The sequence below is a fragment of the Hoplias malabaricus genome, chromosome 16 (genome assembly GCF_029633855.1).
Source record: "Hoplias malabaricus isolate fHopMal1 chromosome 16, fHopMal1.hap1, whole genome shotgun sequence".
Taxonomy (NCBI): Eukaryota; Metazoa; Chordata; class Actinopteri; order Characiformes; family Erythrinidae; genus Hoplias; species Hoplias malabaricus.
Genome location: NC_089815.1, coordinates 17,087,136 through 17,104,362, shown reverse-complemented (window position 1 = coordinate 17,104,362; position 17,227 = coordinate 17,087,136). Strand labels below are relative to the sequence as shown.

At 38.0% G+C, this 17,227-nt stretch overlaps 1 protein-coding gene across 4 annotated transcripts in view; it reads left to right on the top strand.

The window, feature by feature from the left end:
- sbno2b (strawberry notch homolog 2b) overlaps positions 1-12,792 on the top strand; it is a 71,521-nt gene extending 58,729 nt beyond the window's left edge. For all 4 annotated transcript variants that reach the window (XM_066647522.1, XM_066647520.1, XM_066647521.1 and 1 more), the window contains 11 exons: positions 508-620; positions 1,610-1,681; positions 1,782-1,890; positions 2,289-2,360; positions 2,706-2,849; positions 3,000-3,094; positions 4,862-4,954; positions 5,238-5,369; positions 6,640-6,716; positions 6,809-6,996; positions 7,278-12,792. In XM_066647522.1, the coding sequence (XP_066503619.1) occupies positions 508-620; positions 1,610-1,681; positions 1,782-1,890; positions 2,289-2,360; positions 2,706-2,849; positions 3,000-3,094; positions 4,862-4,954; positions 5,238-5,369; positions 6,640-6,716; positions 6,809-6,996; positions 7,278-8,056 (1,874 nt within the window). In that variant the 3' untranslated portion in view covers positions 8,057-12,792. The remainder of the gene's footprint in view (positions 1-507; positions 621-1,609; positions 1,682-1,781; positions 1,891-2,288; positions 2,361-2,705; positions 2,850-2,999; positions 3,095-4,861; positions 4,955-5,237; positions 5,370-6,639; positions 6,717-6,808; positions 6,997-7,277) is intronic.
- The last annotated feature ends 4,435 nt before the right edge of the window (positions 12,793-17,227 follow it).

Genomic DNA, 17,227 nt, shown 5'->3' with positions numbered 1-17,227 from the left:
CATTAACTTGCCTGACCAGAGGTCCCCAGCCACAGGGCCATAAGTAATTTAATCAAAACTGCTGTTCTAATCTGTGGCAAGCAGTCCAGTAGAATGCTTATTTTCACTGTCCATTATTGAACTATGTGTGATATGTAGGACATACTGATCTATTTATCTAGCTATATATGTGTCTAGTCCTTAGTTTCATAATAAACTGATTAGTAAATATGATGATTTCTTGTAGCAGGCCCAAATATTACCTTAATGTTGTATGTGACAAGAAAGGTATTTATGCAAAGATATTGTGGGCTGATTTTACTCAAACTGGGCCAGTGTGGGACACACACTCAGTGACATAGATGTCAATGTAGGTGCATTGTAGTGCAATAGCAACCTGGCAATATTCCACTCATTCACAAACCACAATACCACAATACCAAACCTTTTTAAATGAAGTGTTCCCGTAAAAGAGGGCATTCTTATCACAAACCTGTAAATGGTAAGCTGACTTCTATACATCACCAGGTCGCACTCACCGCTCCAACCAGGTCACAGCACCAGAGTATATCTTCCTAATCTCTGAATTGGCTGGCGAGAGACGCTTCGCTTCTATCGTGGCTAAGAGGCTGGAGAGCCTGGTAAATCACACACACACACACACACACACACAATATCAGATACACATTGTCAGAATATATACGGAGCACTATGGTTTAGGCTTCTCATTTTACTAAATCTTAAATTCCAATTAAAGTAGCAGTCAGTCATTTTGGTTAAAAATAGGTTTACGTTTCTCAAAATGTCAAGATAACAAATCTTTGTCAATATACCAGAATATCTCACATTATTAATCACTGTGGCACAGGTATAGGAGAAACTATACATTAGATATTGTAGTGATTTAGTTTTTTTCAGTGGCTTCCTTCAGAAGAAAACATTTTATTATAATACATTTTTATAAAAATGTCTGTTTTGTGGGAAGAAAACCCAAATTTCCATCACATATTTTATCACTGCCCAACATTGTAGAAAACATGAAGAAGTTATAAGTGCAGACCTGGTGATACACAATGGAAAAGAAATGTAAATATTTTTCATGGTGTAGTTATTATGTCATTCAATTCATTTAAACCTTTTTTTAATTTAATTTTAATATTTTAGTCAACTAGCATCATCATGCTGCAACAATAATTATTTTAAAGTACATTATGTACATGCAATAGAGCATTAAGAGTGTTGCCCAGTGGCTTTTATTGCTTTAGTGTAGTTTATTTAACTGAGCAGGGAAACCCCTGTGTTCTTCATGCCAGCATCAGGGTTTCTCACTTAGTTTTAGCAATGGCTTTTTAATTAAAATAGTCAAATACAGTATTATAACTCACATATCAGTGTTAAGATAAAGAAAATGTGCTTGGTATTGGCAAGCACTGTTTTTTAAAGGTACAGATAAGTGTAATTCATAGGTGTTGCCCAAAGATACAAAATATACACTCCACTCAAATTTTACACAACCAGCTCCAACTGCATCTTTCTCAACTCTAGCTACGGTGGTAAATTATATAATAGTAGTAACCTTTTAAAATGTTATGCTTTACTAAGTAGTTAAATTTACCGTGTCCTTTCACAGGGAGCTCTAACTCATGGTGACAGAAGAGCTACAGAATCTAGAGACTTGAGCAAGTACAACTTTGAAAATAAAGTAAGTTGTGTCTGTCTTATCTGGGACAGTGTCTGCAGCAGATAATCTAAATGAGTCACCAACCAAACACTGACTGGCCTGTTTTTGCTTTTGTCATCAGTATGGAACCAAAGCTCTAGATAAGATCACAAAAGCTATCCTTGGACACATTGAGAGTAAGGTGCCCCCTCCCAAAGACTATCCTGGTGGTGATGCCATGTTCTTCACAGGTAAGTCTTTATTAGCTATACAACAAAAGTGGTGGATAATATTGTCCTGCGTCAGCTATGGCCATAAAAAGGCATCTGTATGATCCATTTGAATGGGATTCAGTCAATTCTATGTATTCAAATTATTTTAGGCTTTACAAAGAAAACCTGATGTATTGTTTTACTGTTTGTACTCCACAAAGGTATACATACATATTATGTATTGTCACGTGTATTAGTAAACGTAAATATGAAAGCAACATTAATTTAAAACAATGCAAAATATTCTTGCGTTAGATGAATCTGTTTACATGGAAATGTGTAGGTTGATTGAATCATTTACTAAAGAATTGTAATTAAATAGTTGTGATGTATTCGCTTTGTGCACTTACAAATCTGTGTTGTTTCTACTGTGTTAGATATGAAGCAAGGCATGATGGATGTTGGCATCTTCTGCAAGGAGTCTCGCTTTGGCATTAACCTTGAGAAAGGTGCGCATGGTCCATGGACATTTCCAATCTTATGTTTCTCTGCACATGTAAATATAACATCACTGCTGAAACAAATCCAAAAAAATAACATTATCTTAGAAGTAACTTTCAATTTAAGTTCAGGGCAAAATGATTCCATTAATTTTATTCGAGTCATTTTGAGTTATTCCTATTAATCTATTTCTGATGACATTTTTACACAATGTACATGAAAGCCAGTATTTTCACAATATATAGAGAAAATGAATAGATCAAAAGTGTAGATGTAAGATATATTTTTTTTCAGAGTAATGATGATATACATGTGTATTAACACACTCTGACTCTGTGACTGTACAATGGCAGACTGCACCATCACTAAGTTCCTGAATCGAATCCTGGGTCTAGAGGTGCACAAACAGAACTCACTCTTCCAGTACTTCACGGACAATTTCGAATACCTAATCGAGAAGGACAAGAAGGAGGGCAAATATGACATGGGAATCTTGGGTAAGGAAACCATGTCAGTCCTGTCAGTAAAGGAATAAGCAGTCATTTTCTCCAGTGGTTGTTCTGCATGGATATTGTGCAGCACTGCTCTGTAGAAGTTGTGTTGTTATGTGCTTTACACAACTGTGTTCTCTCTCTCTTCCTTCACAGACCTAGCTCCTGGTAATGATGAGATTTATAATGAGACCCAGGAGTTATTTTTGACTCCCGGTAACCCTCAGGAAGGCCAGGTTACTCTGTATAAGGTCAGTTTGAAAATCTAATTTGAAGTGTATACTTGTGAATTAGCATTTAGGATGTGAAGCATGCTGTTCAGAATGTCAGTCCCTAATTGGTTTAATTTTTTGTTGAGCATTCATCTGCACAGTCATTGTGTTTAACAGACAGTTTGGTCTCTTCAAGGTCTAGAAAATGCTGTGGTTTTTGAGAGAACAGAACTTTAGTCTCCCACTGTTTTCTTCCTGTATTTGCTCGGGTTGTGTTCGCTGTGACTGCTCAGACATTCAGAAGCCAGTCACTCAGTCACTGAGATGAAAATTTGATTGCACAATCTGAAACTAAACGTTTCAATATGTTTAAATGTATGTAGTTTAGTGGGTAGGGTGGATATAAATAGGTCTGTTTTGCTAAAAATGCCAGGAAATGTACAAAATATTACTGTGTTTCTCAACTTAAAGGAACACTAGGTAAGATTTGGGTTTTTTGCTCCTGGGGCTCCCCCTAGTGTAATTTCAGTTTACAGCACTGCACTAAAAGCTCTGGGGAGGGGGAGGGAGGGGTGGTCTTCAATTCTCCTCTAAAATTTACTCTCTTAAATTACTCTCTTAAAAATTAATCTCCTCTAAAAGTGCAGAGCCCAGAGGAGCAAAGACAGAGGGTCCATTTTTTTCATTACATGTCAGTGGAGCCTCATAATGATTTAGAAGCTGTGAAAATTATTACATAGTGTTCCTTTAAGGCAGTTTTTGGGGAGATTTATATTCATTTGCTTCACCAACAGCAATTAAAGTATCAATCAGTCATTTTATTCTATGATTCTTCTTCATGTTTTGACATAGACATTGTACTGACACAGTAGTGAGGAATATATTTATAAACAGTTCTTCACGTTGCGTGAGATGCATAACTATATAAAATAACAGTCACTTACATAAATATTGTTTGTAATAATGACTTGTTACTCCTTAAATACCAATCCTTTTTCCCCCTTATGTTATTCCCTATGCAGTTTGAAAAGTTTTATCTGCACCATTGTGTATTTCAATTGATGATGGAAAAAGCTGCTCTGAATTGTTTGTGTGATAAATAATTTCCAAATTTCACTTTTGAATGTCAAGGCGAGTGTGACTGCTAGTTTTCATTCCAACAAAACAGGAGAATACCTCATGGAGCCATGGATTAACCAAGTGAAATCTAATTTGCATCTGCTAATTAGAAATGAAAATCTGCACACTGGCCTTTTGGGGATTTGATTGTTTGATCTGGTCTTGGCGTTTCTGTGGAATGATGTGCAGGTGTTACAGATGTTGCATAACACCAGGAACTAACCTTTCAGATCTATATAATATCACATAATTACAACTGGCTTCTGCATTTAGAAGAAAAACCAACGAGGGCTATCACGACATGCTGGATTCCAGCTAGAGTTAGTTCCTCCTCTGTGGTTTTGCATCAGAATACAGAAGGCTTTGTAAGATTAAATAAGGCAGGAGTCTGGGCTCTATGTTGCCTCTGTGTGTTCTTAATGTCAGTGTAAGATACTCATAGCTCAGACTAAATTACTCAGAGCAAGACTGAGAAAGGTTACAAATTTTTTCAAATTAAAACTTAAAATGGTTACAACTGTTTCTCCTGCCAATGTCACTTTGATTGAGAAGCCTGGCTTAAAGAATGATTGTGGACTATTATTTTCAGTCTAACATAAATCCATGCTGACTTTAAAAAGACTTACACTTCAATAAAAGTCTTAAAAATGCCTAAACCTGAAGATACTTTGTTATTATCCCCTACAGATCAGTGTGGACAGAGGCATGCCCTGGGATGAAGCCATGAAGAAGGCTGACATGCTTAGCAACCCAGAGGAAGGCTTTTATCTCTCCCACAAGGTTTGTATTTGAACTAGATTCAAAGAAGTCTCGCATCTGCACAATTTAGCTTTCTTCATAACTACCAATATGAAAGTTTCTGAGGTGGGGGGAAAAATCATCAAAATTCCAGGGGTGAAGCTTAGTTCATCATTAGATCTTTCTTTGATCTTTCAGTACAAAAGCTTTGAAGGGCATGAAGAGCAAAGCAGATACAAGGACATCATTTAAATTGTATGTCAGCCTTAAGGCGTCTTTAAGTATCATAAATACCTCCTAAAAGACTTGTCTGTCTCCCCTGCAGCTGAGAGGGACACACCCATGTGTGCTGCTTGCTGAACAAGGGCGGGGTCACAACCTTGTGGTCTACAAGCCCAACGTGGGCAAACAGAAACAACCAGAGAACATAGAAAACATCCAGAAGAAGTACCGCAAGGTCTGATTTGTTTTCCAAGTGTGTTCGTTTTGAGAGTATTTTCAGTGTGTTCTGGTTGCATATTCTCTGCTGACACCTAATGAGCTACCTATACCTTTCTGTGAACCCTTTGAATAAATATTTGGCTTTTACACTATATACATTCCCATAAAAAGAAAGTCTAAAATGGTGAAACATTAGCAATCAAGAAATTAGCATGAATAAAGCAAATATGTGAAGTGATTAATATGTTTTTTTATACTGAAGGCTTGGGAATTTTTATAGAAAAAAAGTGTTATTATTGTTAATAATAATAATAATAATAATAATAATAATAATAATAATAATAGGGCGGCACGGTGGCGCAGCAGGTAGTGGCGCAGTCACACAGCTCCAGGAACCTGGAGGTTGTGGGTTCGTTTCCCGCTCCGGGTGACTGTCTGTAAGGAGTTGGTGTGTTCTCCCCGTGTCTGCGTGGGTTTCCTCTGGGTGCTCCGGTTTCCTCCCACAGTCCAAAAACACACGTTGGTAGGTGGATTGGCAACTCCAAAGTGTCCGTAGGTGTGAGTGTGTGAGTGAATGTGTGTGTCTGTGTTGCCCTGTGAAGGACTGGCGCCCCCTCCAGGGTGTATTCCCGCCTTGTGCCCAATGATTCCAGGTAGGCTCTGGACCCACCGCGAACCTGACTTGGATAAGCGGTTTCAGATAATGAATGAATGAATGAATAATAATAATAAGCTTAATTTATATAGCACCTTTCTCACACTCAGGGTTGCTTTACATCAGTACAAAGGAGGGAAAAATCAGATCAAATAAATGTTTATGCTGTCTAAATTGATGACTAGTTAAAGGAACACTGTTATATTTTTTGCCTTTAGTTTTCAGATTCAAAATCATTCTGATGCTTCCCTGACCTGTAATAGGGAGAATAGAGCTTCTGTCATTGCTAATCCAGGCTCAGCACTGCAGAAACTGCACCAAGTAACTTGTGCAGTAGGGTAGGAAACCACCCACTCCCATACCATTCAGAACAGTGCTGTGAAAAGGAATTACACTAGGGGGAGCCCTAGGAGCAAAACTCAAAATCTTACCTAGTATTTAACCTTTCCTAAATAGTTTGTGTTTAATGTGAGACCAAATAAATAGAATTAAGCTCTGGACTGTGACCACAACAAAACCTGAACCTAATATATTTGTATTTCAAAGCTTAATGTTTGACAATTGGAGCTTGCCTGGTACTTTATGTAATTTCACCAAAACATGAGTAACTTTTTAAATCACTGAATCGCAGGTGACTCCAGAGGAAGCCAGGGACAGCTGGGAGAACCAGTTTAACTTCTCCTTAAGGAAATGTAGCCATGCCAACTGGTGAGTGTAAAAAAAGCTTTATTTATGTCCCCTGCCACAGATATGAGGTGCTGTTTCTGCCATATTTATAAGTGTGTGTTTGTGTTCTGTAGGAACGGGCGGTGTAAGAAGATTGAGGAGGGGCAGGAGTGTTTACAGGGTATGCGTCTGAGGCAGTATCATGTCTTGTGTGGTGCGCTACTGTGTGTGTGGAAACGAGTGGCTGATGTGGTGGCAGACATCACCAACTCCAGCATCTTGCAGATCGTCCGACTCAAAACAAGAGAACACAAGCAAGTGGGTGAGTGTCATCACAAGCCCTGGATTCACACATTTCCCCAAAGACAAAGATCAAAATGTGTTCACCATGAAAAAGATATGGACACGTGGGTTAAATTAAAATTTTTTTTGCACTCTCTCTCTCTCTCTCTCTCTCTCTCTCTCTCTCTCTCTCTGTGTGTCTCTGGCACTTTTTTCTTTCTGTCTCTGTACCTTACACCACTTCTTCCTCTCCTTTTTTTCTGCTGTCCCTACACTGGCATGACAAAGATGTAAAGAGTCTCAAATCTCTCTCTCCCTCAGGTATAAAGATCCCAGAGAACTGTGTCCCCCAGGTGAGAGAGGAGCTGGGAAGAATGGACAAGGATGTGAAGAAGAAGCGTCAGGAGAAGGAGCTGCAGGCTCAGGAGCAGCTTCTGGCCGAGCAGCGACGGAACATGCTGCAGGAACGTCCCAGAGACTTTTCAGATTTTTTCCCCCAGCCTCAACAGCTGCCCAGCCTCGCAAGCCTTGCTACACACAACCCTGGCCCCATACACTTCACTTCCATCTCCGCCCTGCCCTCCTTCTCCTCCCTGTCTTCACAGAGGAACCCTATTGAAGGTCTCCCTGGCTTGAGGGTCAGCAGTCCTTCTCCCCTCTCACCGGACAGCACGCAGACCGGCCTGGGAGCGATGGACGACTTTAACCTGGACGCTTTAACGCAGGGGCAGCAGCAGCCACAGCAGCAGGACATCATCGATTTCATCAACGCTCTGTCGGAAATGCCCTGCAGCTCCATCCTCCCGTCCTCTTCCTCAGACACAATGCCCACGGCCGCACAGCAAGCCTCAACCAGCCTCTTCCCTAGCTCCAACATCCCTTCCTCTTCCTCATCTCTTTTCTCCCCCTCGCTCACGCCATCTTCGTCATCTTCCTCTCTGTCACTCTTTTCTGCCCTTTCACCTTCGGAGCAGCACCCCCTCTCTTTACCCACTGGTAACTGTCACAGTGACACAGTTATCAACGCCAAAGAGGTACTGAACAGCATGCTGCGTGCCTCAGACAATCGCGAGTCTGTCATCCACTTCGGACTGCCCTAGCAAGACTGTCTATCGACTGAGTTCGTAAATATGCCCACGCCAGCTTTATCCACACTCCAGACCAGTGATCAGTTGCCCAGCTCCTGGCACTCTACCTTCTTACAGAGTTTCATGTTTTAACCAGCTGGATCTCAGACCTCCCACATAGGAAATTATCAGAAATAAATGGATGCAAATAATTTATGACAAATAAATAGAGTCAGTATCTCTTTAAGAAGTGCTTCCAGCCACAGTAGTTAGAACTGGTAGTTAGTGTTCTCCTCCAAGCGTGTTCATCTGTAAAGAATGGGTGGAGCCTCACATATCTCAGAAGATGATGTCGAACTTCACCTTGCTCACACCAGGTGATAGTGGAGGACCTCGTTTGCAAACATGACAAAGTTTCATGAGGCAAAATAACCCCCACCCCACCCCTAAAAAATGTAAGTAATAACAAGGACACAAGCCAGTTCCATGAGCTGCTTTGCATCTTCAAAGTAGAATATGAGATTTTAAGGTAATCACATATATGTCACAACACTAAAAGAGAGTCAAATCAAGATGCCAGACCACTAGTTTGGTGGAGATGAACTTTGTACAAAGGTGGATCTTCAGCTGGGGAATTGGTGAGCAGTAAGAAAGGGAGTTGGGAGAGAGAGAGATCTTAATTCATACCTCCATCCTAATGAGCCCAAATTATTCTGACAATGCTTGACTTTAAGGCAGTTTTGACTGTCAAGGATTAGGTGTGAGTCTCATGGCTCCTTGCTCCATATGTAGTGCACTGTTTATGTCATGATATAGTGGCTTTTACAGTTAGATATAGAATTGGGTCTGTTTATATTTAACTACAAAACACCCAGTCTAACATGTAAAGCTGTGGGTGTAGACGCCTTACTTTAAAGACATGTGTGATGCACAATATATAGGGAGCAGAGAGCCCATAAGTATTTGGCCTGGGTCTGAAGTACTGTATTCAAAACATTCAACATTCATTGACTGCCCCCTTGTGGTATGTTAACATGATATCCCTGGTTGAAACTAACGCATAATGGCGAAACCAAAGCTGCAAAGAAAGTCCTGCCCACCGCCACACCTTCTGTTCTGTATCTGTTTCACAGTTTCCTCTGACAAACCTCTCCGGCAGTTTCGGAGAAGCAAGAATATAGACTACTGTCCAAACAGTGCCTTTGGAACATACTAGGGAATGTAGTCTAAACTAAAGACTCTTGTACAGTATATATTTGTATACAACGTGTCAGCATTTATTTATTATGTTTTTTTTATTTATCTAGCCTTATACTCAGACAAGAGGATTGAATGTCTCTGGATGAGCTTGTAATCTTTTTTTATGCGGCAGAGCAAACGATCCTTACGCTCTAGATGAGTTCCTACAGTGGTGATATAGTAGAGATCTGTGTGAATTTTCTGATGTCAGCGGCTTGAGCTATTAATTATTTTAGAACAATGTGATTATATGCTCTCATACTAGGACATGCTCTCAGGAAATGTAGAAGAATAATACAAATACAATGTAATCCCTCCAGTATGACAAGTCTTGGTTTAGGTATGATGCACTGTTAGATTTCGTATTGCAAAGTATTATCAGTGAATCACACCAAAAAACCTAAAGACTTTGAAGACACCTATACACATTTACATAGGTAGGGTGATGGGAGAGACACACGTGTCTCATGTTTATGTTTATAATGATTTATAATCTTAATTTATGTGAAAGGGATGTTATTTCCATACTGTACACATTGTTCCAATATACAAAGTGTGTATGAGAAAGCAAATGAAAATTTCTGAATACCAAATTAATTGAAGCAACACTTACCTGAAATATGTGTAATTTTGCACCATTGTATGTTGCACTGTTCTGTACTGCTGCGCAAGCTTTGAGTTCCTTAAGTTCCTCTGTAATTTATGCAATTCCAATATATGTGTACGTGCTTGAAAGCCCAATCTGAAATCAGTTCAACAATGTAAGAGATTTAGGAAAGTAAATGTACTGATAGAAATATGTAAAACCACATATTAGATCTAAAGCAGTTCATAGTCATGTTTTGTATTGATTCCTAGGGGTTAGGTGTTTTTAGAATTTACTGCAATAGACAGATGTTAACATATGCAGGAAACCCAAATATCCCTTCACAGAGCGTCTGACCACACACTTTATCTCAGGAAAAAAAAAGTTTTAGTGTCGTTTGGTTGATGTTCTGTTTGTTTGCTGTAGGTTTATATTCCCCCCAAAAAAACAACAAAACTAATGCAGTAGCTGTGGATGCCCAATCCCACTCATTTTTTTTATTTTATTTTATTATACTTTGTTTGTTAAAATATTGAAACTATGAGTAATGAACTTCAAAATATTTTCTTAGTTATTTGAAGTAATATATTATTTTCCCATTTTCTTTTTAAATATTTAATAATTTAATATGATGAAATACTAAGTTATAAATTTGACTTGTTTTTACAAAAGAAGTCATTATTTTGAGGGAGTAGTTCAGAATTTTGAGATATAAAGTTGATATTGTGAGAAAATAAGCAAAGATTTCAACATGCAAACAGGAAAAAGCCATTATATACATTTGTAGCTGGTGGGAATGGACTTCTACAGAACAAAGAGTAAATAAATCTTATCCATGCGTTAAAAGCTGTCACTCTGGTTTATTAATAGAGAGAACACTGTTTTTCTTTCTGTTCCTTTATATTTTTTCTCCATAAAATAATGCAGAAAATCTATATACCAATTAAATGCTGACAAATTGTGCCTACATCAGGTTCATTGCAAAAGGACAGGCGAAATCGTCTTAAATCTAGGCTGTGTGTGTAATATTTCTCATTGGGGGATTGTTAAGATTATTCAATTTAATTATAGAATTTTTCCCAATTTTCCCATGATTTTATCCCATGAAACTAGTCTAATACTAGTAGCAGATAATACTGTTTTTTTACAGTAAATTATTTTTATGACCTCCCAATGCAGTAAGACACTAAAATCCAAGCTAAGAATTTTTAGAAGTAGTTTGAATAATGATAAAATATTCCTACAGCAGTCTCCTTATGGGAAATATTAGATAAATTTAAGATTTAAGATTTTTTTTGCAGTGTTCTGATGGGTTTTGCCGCTCAAACAGACCAGGCACATTGTTTCTTATTGTTGTCTAAATCCAATGACTTGACATCCTTGCACATAACAATATATTGATAAATGCTCATTAATTTAAAGTGCACCTTGAGTGTTCAGTTGGTTGTGTTTCACAGCCCATGCTTAATATTCGTTATTAATACTCGTAATATGCACTGAAATCTGACGGTGCATAAGTGTTCCCTATACTATAGTTCAAATCCCATTCCTCCAGAACAGCAAAGTAAATATGACACACAAAAGAAGCCTGTGCACTGTATGAATCTGGCACTTTTAGAAGCTTCAAAAAGGACTAATCCACTAACCATTTAACATCAGTACGTGATGTTCCTAATGTTAATGTTAAAGCTCTGATTTCTAAAGAGGAGCAGAGGGTGTTATTGAGGTAAAATGAGGAATAAACTTCCCACATATAGATGGCTGTTTGAGAATGCAATATCCAAGCAGATGGTTTCTGAATTTACAGTCAGTAAAATACAAAATATTAAAATTGCCCTTTTTATCCTGTCTAACGTTATTTGTGATTCCTGACTGGGGATTGAACATTAGATGAAGAAGGTTATTTATGCACTCTAAGGATGTTAAAAGAAATTGTTTTAGCAATCATTGAAATCATTTTATATCTAGTCAATATTTAATGTTTATCATCGTGGGGATGTTTTATTAAGAATATATTATTATGTCAATATTTTTTGGTCTTTTTTTCTATTTTATCCTGTAAAAGTGCCTTATTACATTGACTGATCATTTCACCTGTTGTAAGAAATAAAGCTTGAACCAAGCAAAGTGATCTGCCAGTGGAACAAGACACTCACATGAAACATACAGAAATTGGATGAATAAATGTAGAATTCTTACAGTAATCTCATGGTGAGCAGTAGTAGATATATTGACTAGATTTAAGAATGTTTTATCTTAAAAAGATCATTTTTTGCTGTGTGGACCTCTTCTGCAGTGGAGTAGTGATCATGGCACACTTGTGTTGAACTGGTGTTGGTAAGATGTGTGTGTAATTTGCACTAAATGTGGAAGAACGAGTTGCTGTATGATGCAGATCTAGTCTGTGTTCCTGTCCCTTTAATGAGATTTTGTATCTTTCTTTGCCTTCTGCATTTATATCACTGTCGTGTAAGTTATTGCTAACACAAAGAGACAAAACATGCTACTGAATTTATGTTGTGTTGAAATGCCTTGGGTTATTTTTTTGTTTTTTTTTTCTGTGTACATACTTGGGGCCTGCATTTGTATTCTGGGTGTGCTTTGCTCTGTGTATTTATAATTAAAATTGAGATGTATATATTGTAAAAAAAAAAAAAAAAAAAAAAAAAAAAAGTATCTGTGCCTTCCAACTATTTCTTAAGGAAATTTTCTATGTGTAACAACAAGGACATACGCAGTGCAATCTTTGTTATTAACAAAGCAACAAATAAAATAATTCTGAAATTTGGGTTGATGTGTGTGATGTGCAGACAGTACATACTGTGTTGTAGAGCATCTCTAGTGTAGTGTACACTCAATACCCTAAATCTGTTCTGTAAAAATGTTTTGTTTTTTTTTCAACATAAACACTGCAAGTAATATCCTAAGCTCAATAAAGCATACTTTAACCCAGTACTGCCCAAATAATGGTATGTTGTTTATTAGGAGATAACTAAAATAGACTAAGGTCCAGAGTACAGTTCCCAGTATACATTACGATTTGTTGCATTATTTATTTGTTTATTTATTTATTTTTGCACAGTATAGAAAAAGAAAACAATTAAATGTGCTACAACAGTACAAAGTAAAATAATATGCAGGGAAAGTAAATACGCCCAAGAAGGGCTTGTATGGTACACTTTCCCACTGAGAAAAAAAATTATATAATAAACAGACAAAAGATTCAAAGAGAAATTTCTAAATTATGTAATACTGAAAATAAAGGAAAAGGAAAATACATATTAATCATAATATTATATAAATATTATACATTATAAATAGACAGAGAGTTATATGTATGAACCTGAATGTGAAAGTAGATAAGCTTTGGTATGTTTCTTTTTTTTTAAAGTAATAATATTATTATGTCTTTTTTAAATAAGGCTGTTCCAAATTGATGGTCCTCACAAAGATAGAGTAAACTGCCCAAGTGATGTTTTTAAAAAAGCTGTATGGAGTCAGGCAGAAAGTTGTATATATATAGGAATATGTATACATAGATATATGTATGTATATAGAAATCTTAACTCAAATGTTTAAAGTTGGTCGGCACGGTGGCGCAGCAGGTAGTGTCAGTCACACAGCTCCAGGAATTGCCGACTCAAAAGTGTCCATAGTGAATGTGTGTGTGTGTTGTGTGTGAAGGACTGGCGCCCCTTCCAGGGTGTATTCCTGCCTTGCGCCCAATGTTTCCAGGTAGGCTCTGGATCCACCGCGGCCCTGAACTGGATAAGCGGCTACAGATAATGAATGAATGATTTCACAGACGTTGTGTATCTGAAGGTTCTGAAACAGTGACAAACCAGGTAGCAATAACCACAGCTAGGTTATAGGTTAAGGTGTATAATTGGTGAGCTGTGCTGAGTGATCTGACTCACTAAAAGGGAAAGCAGAATGGAGAAAAGAACAGGTTTCTTCAAAGACATTTAAAGAACAAAACCACACCTTCCTATAGCTGTTACCACCCCATTTTACCCAAACTACCAACCCAAATAAAACACAATGGAACCCAACTAAATCAACTGCCTATACTCCTGCAGTTATTGCATCTGATTGGCAGTAGGCCATTTATTGTAAGTGATAGTTTTGTTAGAGTTCACAGGGTGTGTACACCATCTGGAGCCACATTGTGTTTAAGCTGCTTCCTGCACATATTCAGACCTGTTATAGGCTCTTAGTGGTTAGACCAGTAAGTTTAATTTGCTATGGTTTCATTGTATTATTTAAGGAAACAAATGACCTAAATACCCAGAGCAAACCACTCTCAAGCAGCCTACTCACTCTCCTAAATAATAATAAAACACAGAACACCAGTGAGCAGTTGGGGTAAGTTGCCTTGCTCAACAGTACATTAGCCATACAGCTCCTTGAGGTGCACTGCTCCAGCTTCTTATTTCCTGCCAGTCGTGAGGATCAAATAAGCGACCTCCTAATCATATGTCTGCTTCTCTAACCACTAGGCAGTCTCCTCACATTTCCCCTTCTCTGATGTGGAGATCTGTCATTTAACATTTCCCAATTGCTACTAAATACTCTTTAAACTTTTTTACTCTTTGACTTTAAATTTATATTTCATACACAGACATTTAGACTGGATGTTGTTTTAGATTAAAACTAGGCCTGATAAATGACACTATATTATGTCACAGTTACAAGTATGCTTTTTTTCCCCTGGGATTTCCCTTTTCCAAAAAATGTAGAAAACATATGCATCCCCAATTTAAATGAAATTGGGACGTTGTGTAAAACATAAATAAAATCAGAATATGATGATTTGCAAATCTTTTTCTACCTATATTCAATTGAATACACTACAAAGACAAGATATTTAATGTTCAAACTGACAAATTTTATTGTTCCTTTGCAAATATTCACTCATTTTGAATTTGAGGCCTGCAACACATTCCAAAAGACTGGGAAAGTTGAGGAATGCTCAAAAAACATCTATTTGGAACATTCCACAGCTGAACAGGTTAATTGGAAACAGGTGAGTGTCATGATTTGGTATAAAGGGAGCATCCCCGAAGGGATCAGTCGTTCACAAGCAAGGATGGGGTGAGGTTCACCACTTTGTGAACAACTGTGTGAGCAAATCGTCCAACAGTTTAAGAACAACGTTTCTCAATGTACATTTGCAAGGAATTTAGGGATTTCATCATTTACAGTCCATAATATCTTTGGCAAGGCCAAAAACCAACATTGAATGCCCGTGACCTTTGATCCCTCAGGCAGCACTGCATTAAAAACCGACATCATTCTGTAACGGATATTACCGCATGGGCTTGGGAACATTTCAGAAAACGATTGTCGGTGAACACAGTTCATTGCTCCATCTACAAGTGGAAGTTACAACCCTACCATGCAAAGTGAAAGCCATATATCAACAACACCCAGAAACGCCACCAGCTTCTCTGGGTCCAAGCTCATCTGAGATGGACTGACACAAAATGGAAAAGTTTCTTGTGGCCTGACGAGTCCACATTTCCAATGATTTTTGGAAATCATGGACGTCGTGTCCTCCGGGCAAAAGAGGAAATGCCAGCACCTCTGATGATGTATGGGGTGTGTTAGTGCCCATGGCATAGGTAACTTGCACACCTGTGAAGGCACCATTAATGCTGAAAGGTACATACAGGTTTTGGAGCCACATATGCTGCCATCCAAGCAACGTCTTTTTCAGGAACGTCCCTGCTTATTTCAGCAAAACAATGCCAAGCTACATTGTGCATATATTACAACAGTGTGGGTTCAAAGTAAGAGTGTGGGTACTTGATTGGCCTGCCTGCAGTCCTGACCTGTCTCCCATTGAAAATGTGTGGGGCATTGTGAAGCACAACATTCAACAACAGTGATCCCAGAACTTTTGAGCAACTGAAGTTGTACATCAAGCTAGAATGGGAAAGAATTCCACATACAAAGTTTCAACAATTAGTGTCCTCAGTTCCCAAACACTTGAGTGTTGTTAAAAATAAATGTGATGCATTTGAACATTTAAATATCTTGAATATATCAAATGAATATAGGTTGAAAAGGATTTGCAAATCTGAGTATTCTGTTTTTATTTGTTTTACACAATGTCCCAACTTCATTGAAACTTGGGTTGTATGTTACATTTCAATTTTGTCAATTTTACAGGTTTTAATAAATTATTTCTAAACTATGCGGCACGGTGGCACAGCAGTCACACAGCTCGAGGGGCCTGGAGGTTGTGGGTTCGATTCCCGCTCCGGGTGACTGTCTGTGAGGAGTTTGGTGTGTTCTCCCTGTGTCCACGAGGGTTTCCTCTGGGTGCTCCGGTTTCCTCCCACGGTCCAAAAATACACGTTGGTAGGTGGATTGGTGACTCAAAAAAGTGTCCGTAGGTGTGAGTGAATGTGTGTGTGTGTTGCCCTGTGAAGGACTGGCGCCCCCTCCAGGGTGTATTCCCGCCTTGCGCCCAATGCTTCCAGGTAAGCTCTGGACCCACTGCGACCCTGAACTGGATAAGCGGTTACAGATAATGAATGAATTAATGAATTTCTAAAATATGTTGACTCACAAGGCAACATGAGACCAGATAAAATGGTCATATCCAATTAGTATTCCATAAAAACAAGAGATCACTTCAGAGTGCTTTTCAGTGGCTCTAAAAGAATTCCACTGAAGAATTTAAAGCCAAACTTAAATTTATTATTAAAAGCCATTTGAACTTGGACCTATTTGAATTGACCATTTTATGAAATCTCAGATTTGACTCAGATTCTAATATGGTGATTTTGGAATTCAACAATAAGAAAATTAAAAGAATTCTGCAATAGAACCACCTAATTTTTAGTATACTCATAAGAACAACAAATTCTGAAGTGTATTGTCCTAGTGGATCATTTTATAACGTCTGAAAACCAACAATTTAAAACCTGTTCTTTTGTCTTTCTCTCATAAAGCAGCTGATGGTTACTGCATATTAGCTGCTCACACACTCTTTGTTCAGCTAGTTTTACAGTTTGGCTTTACATCAGTACATTTGAAATATTCTGCATCTCCATTTTCGTCTCTTGTATTTTTGCAAATATTAAACCTATGTCTACCATCCAAGGCCAGGAGTCCAGGACTGGACTAACTCTCTGTGGGCTCTCCCTTAACACCCAGCACAGAATTTGACAACTAGTGTTCTTCACCATCTGTTCAAAAAAGAAACAATGACTGGCTTCAAATATAAATAAAATGTTTTGATAGAATCATCACCAAAGATGCCTACTGGCTTTCTTATATTTATCTGATATAGGTAGCCCATATCAGTTCCAATAATTGCCCAGCTAACCGCTATTTTGTACCCAACTAACCCACCATCAAGCATGGGC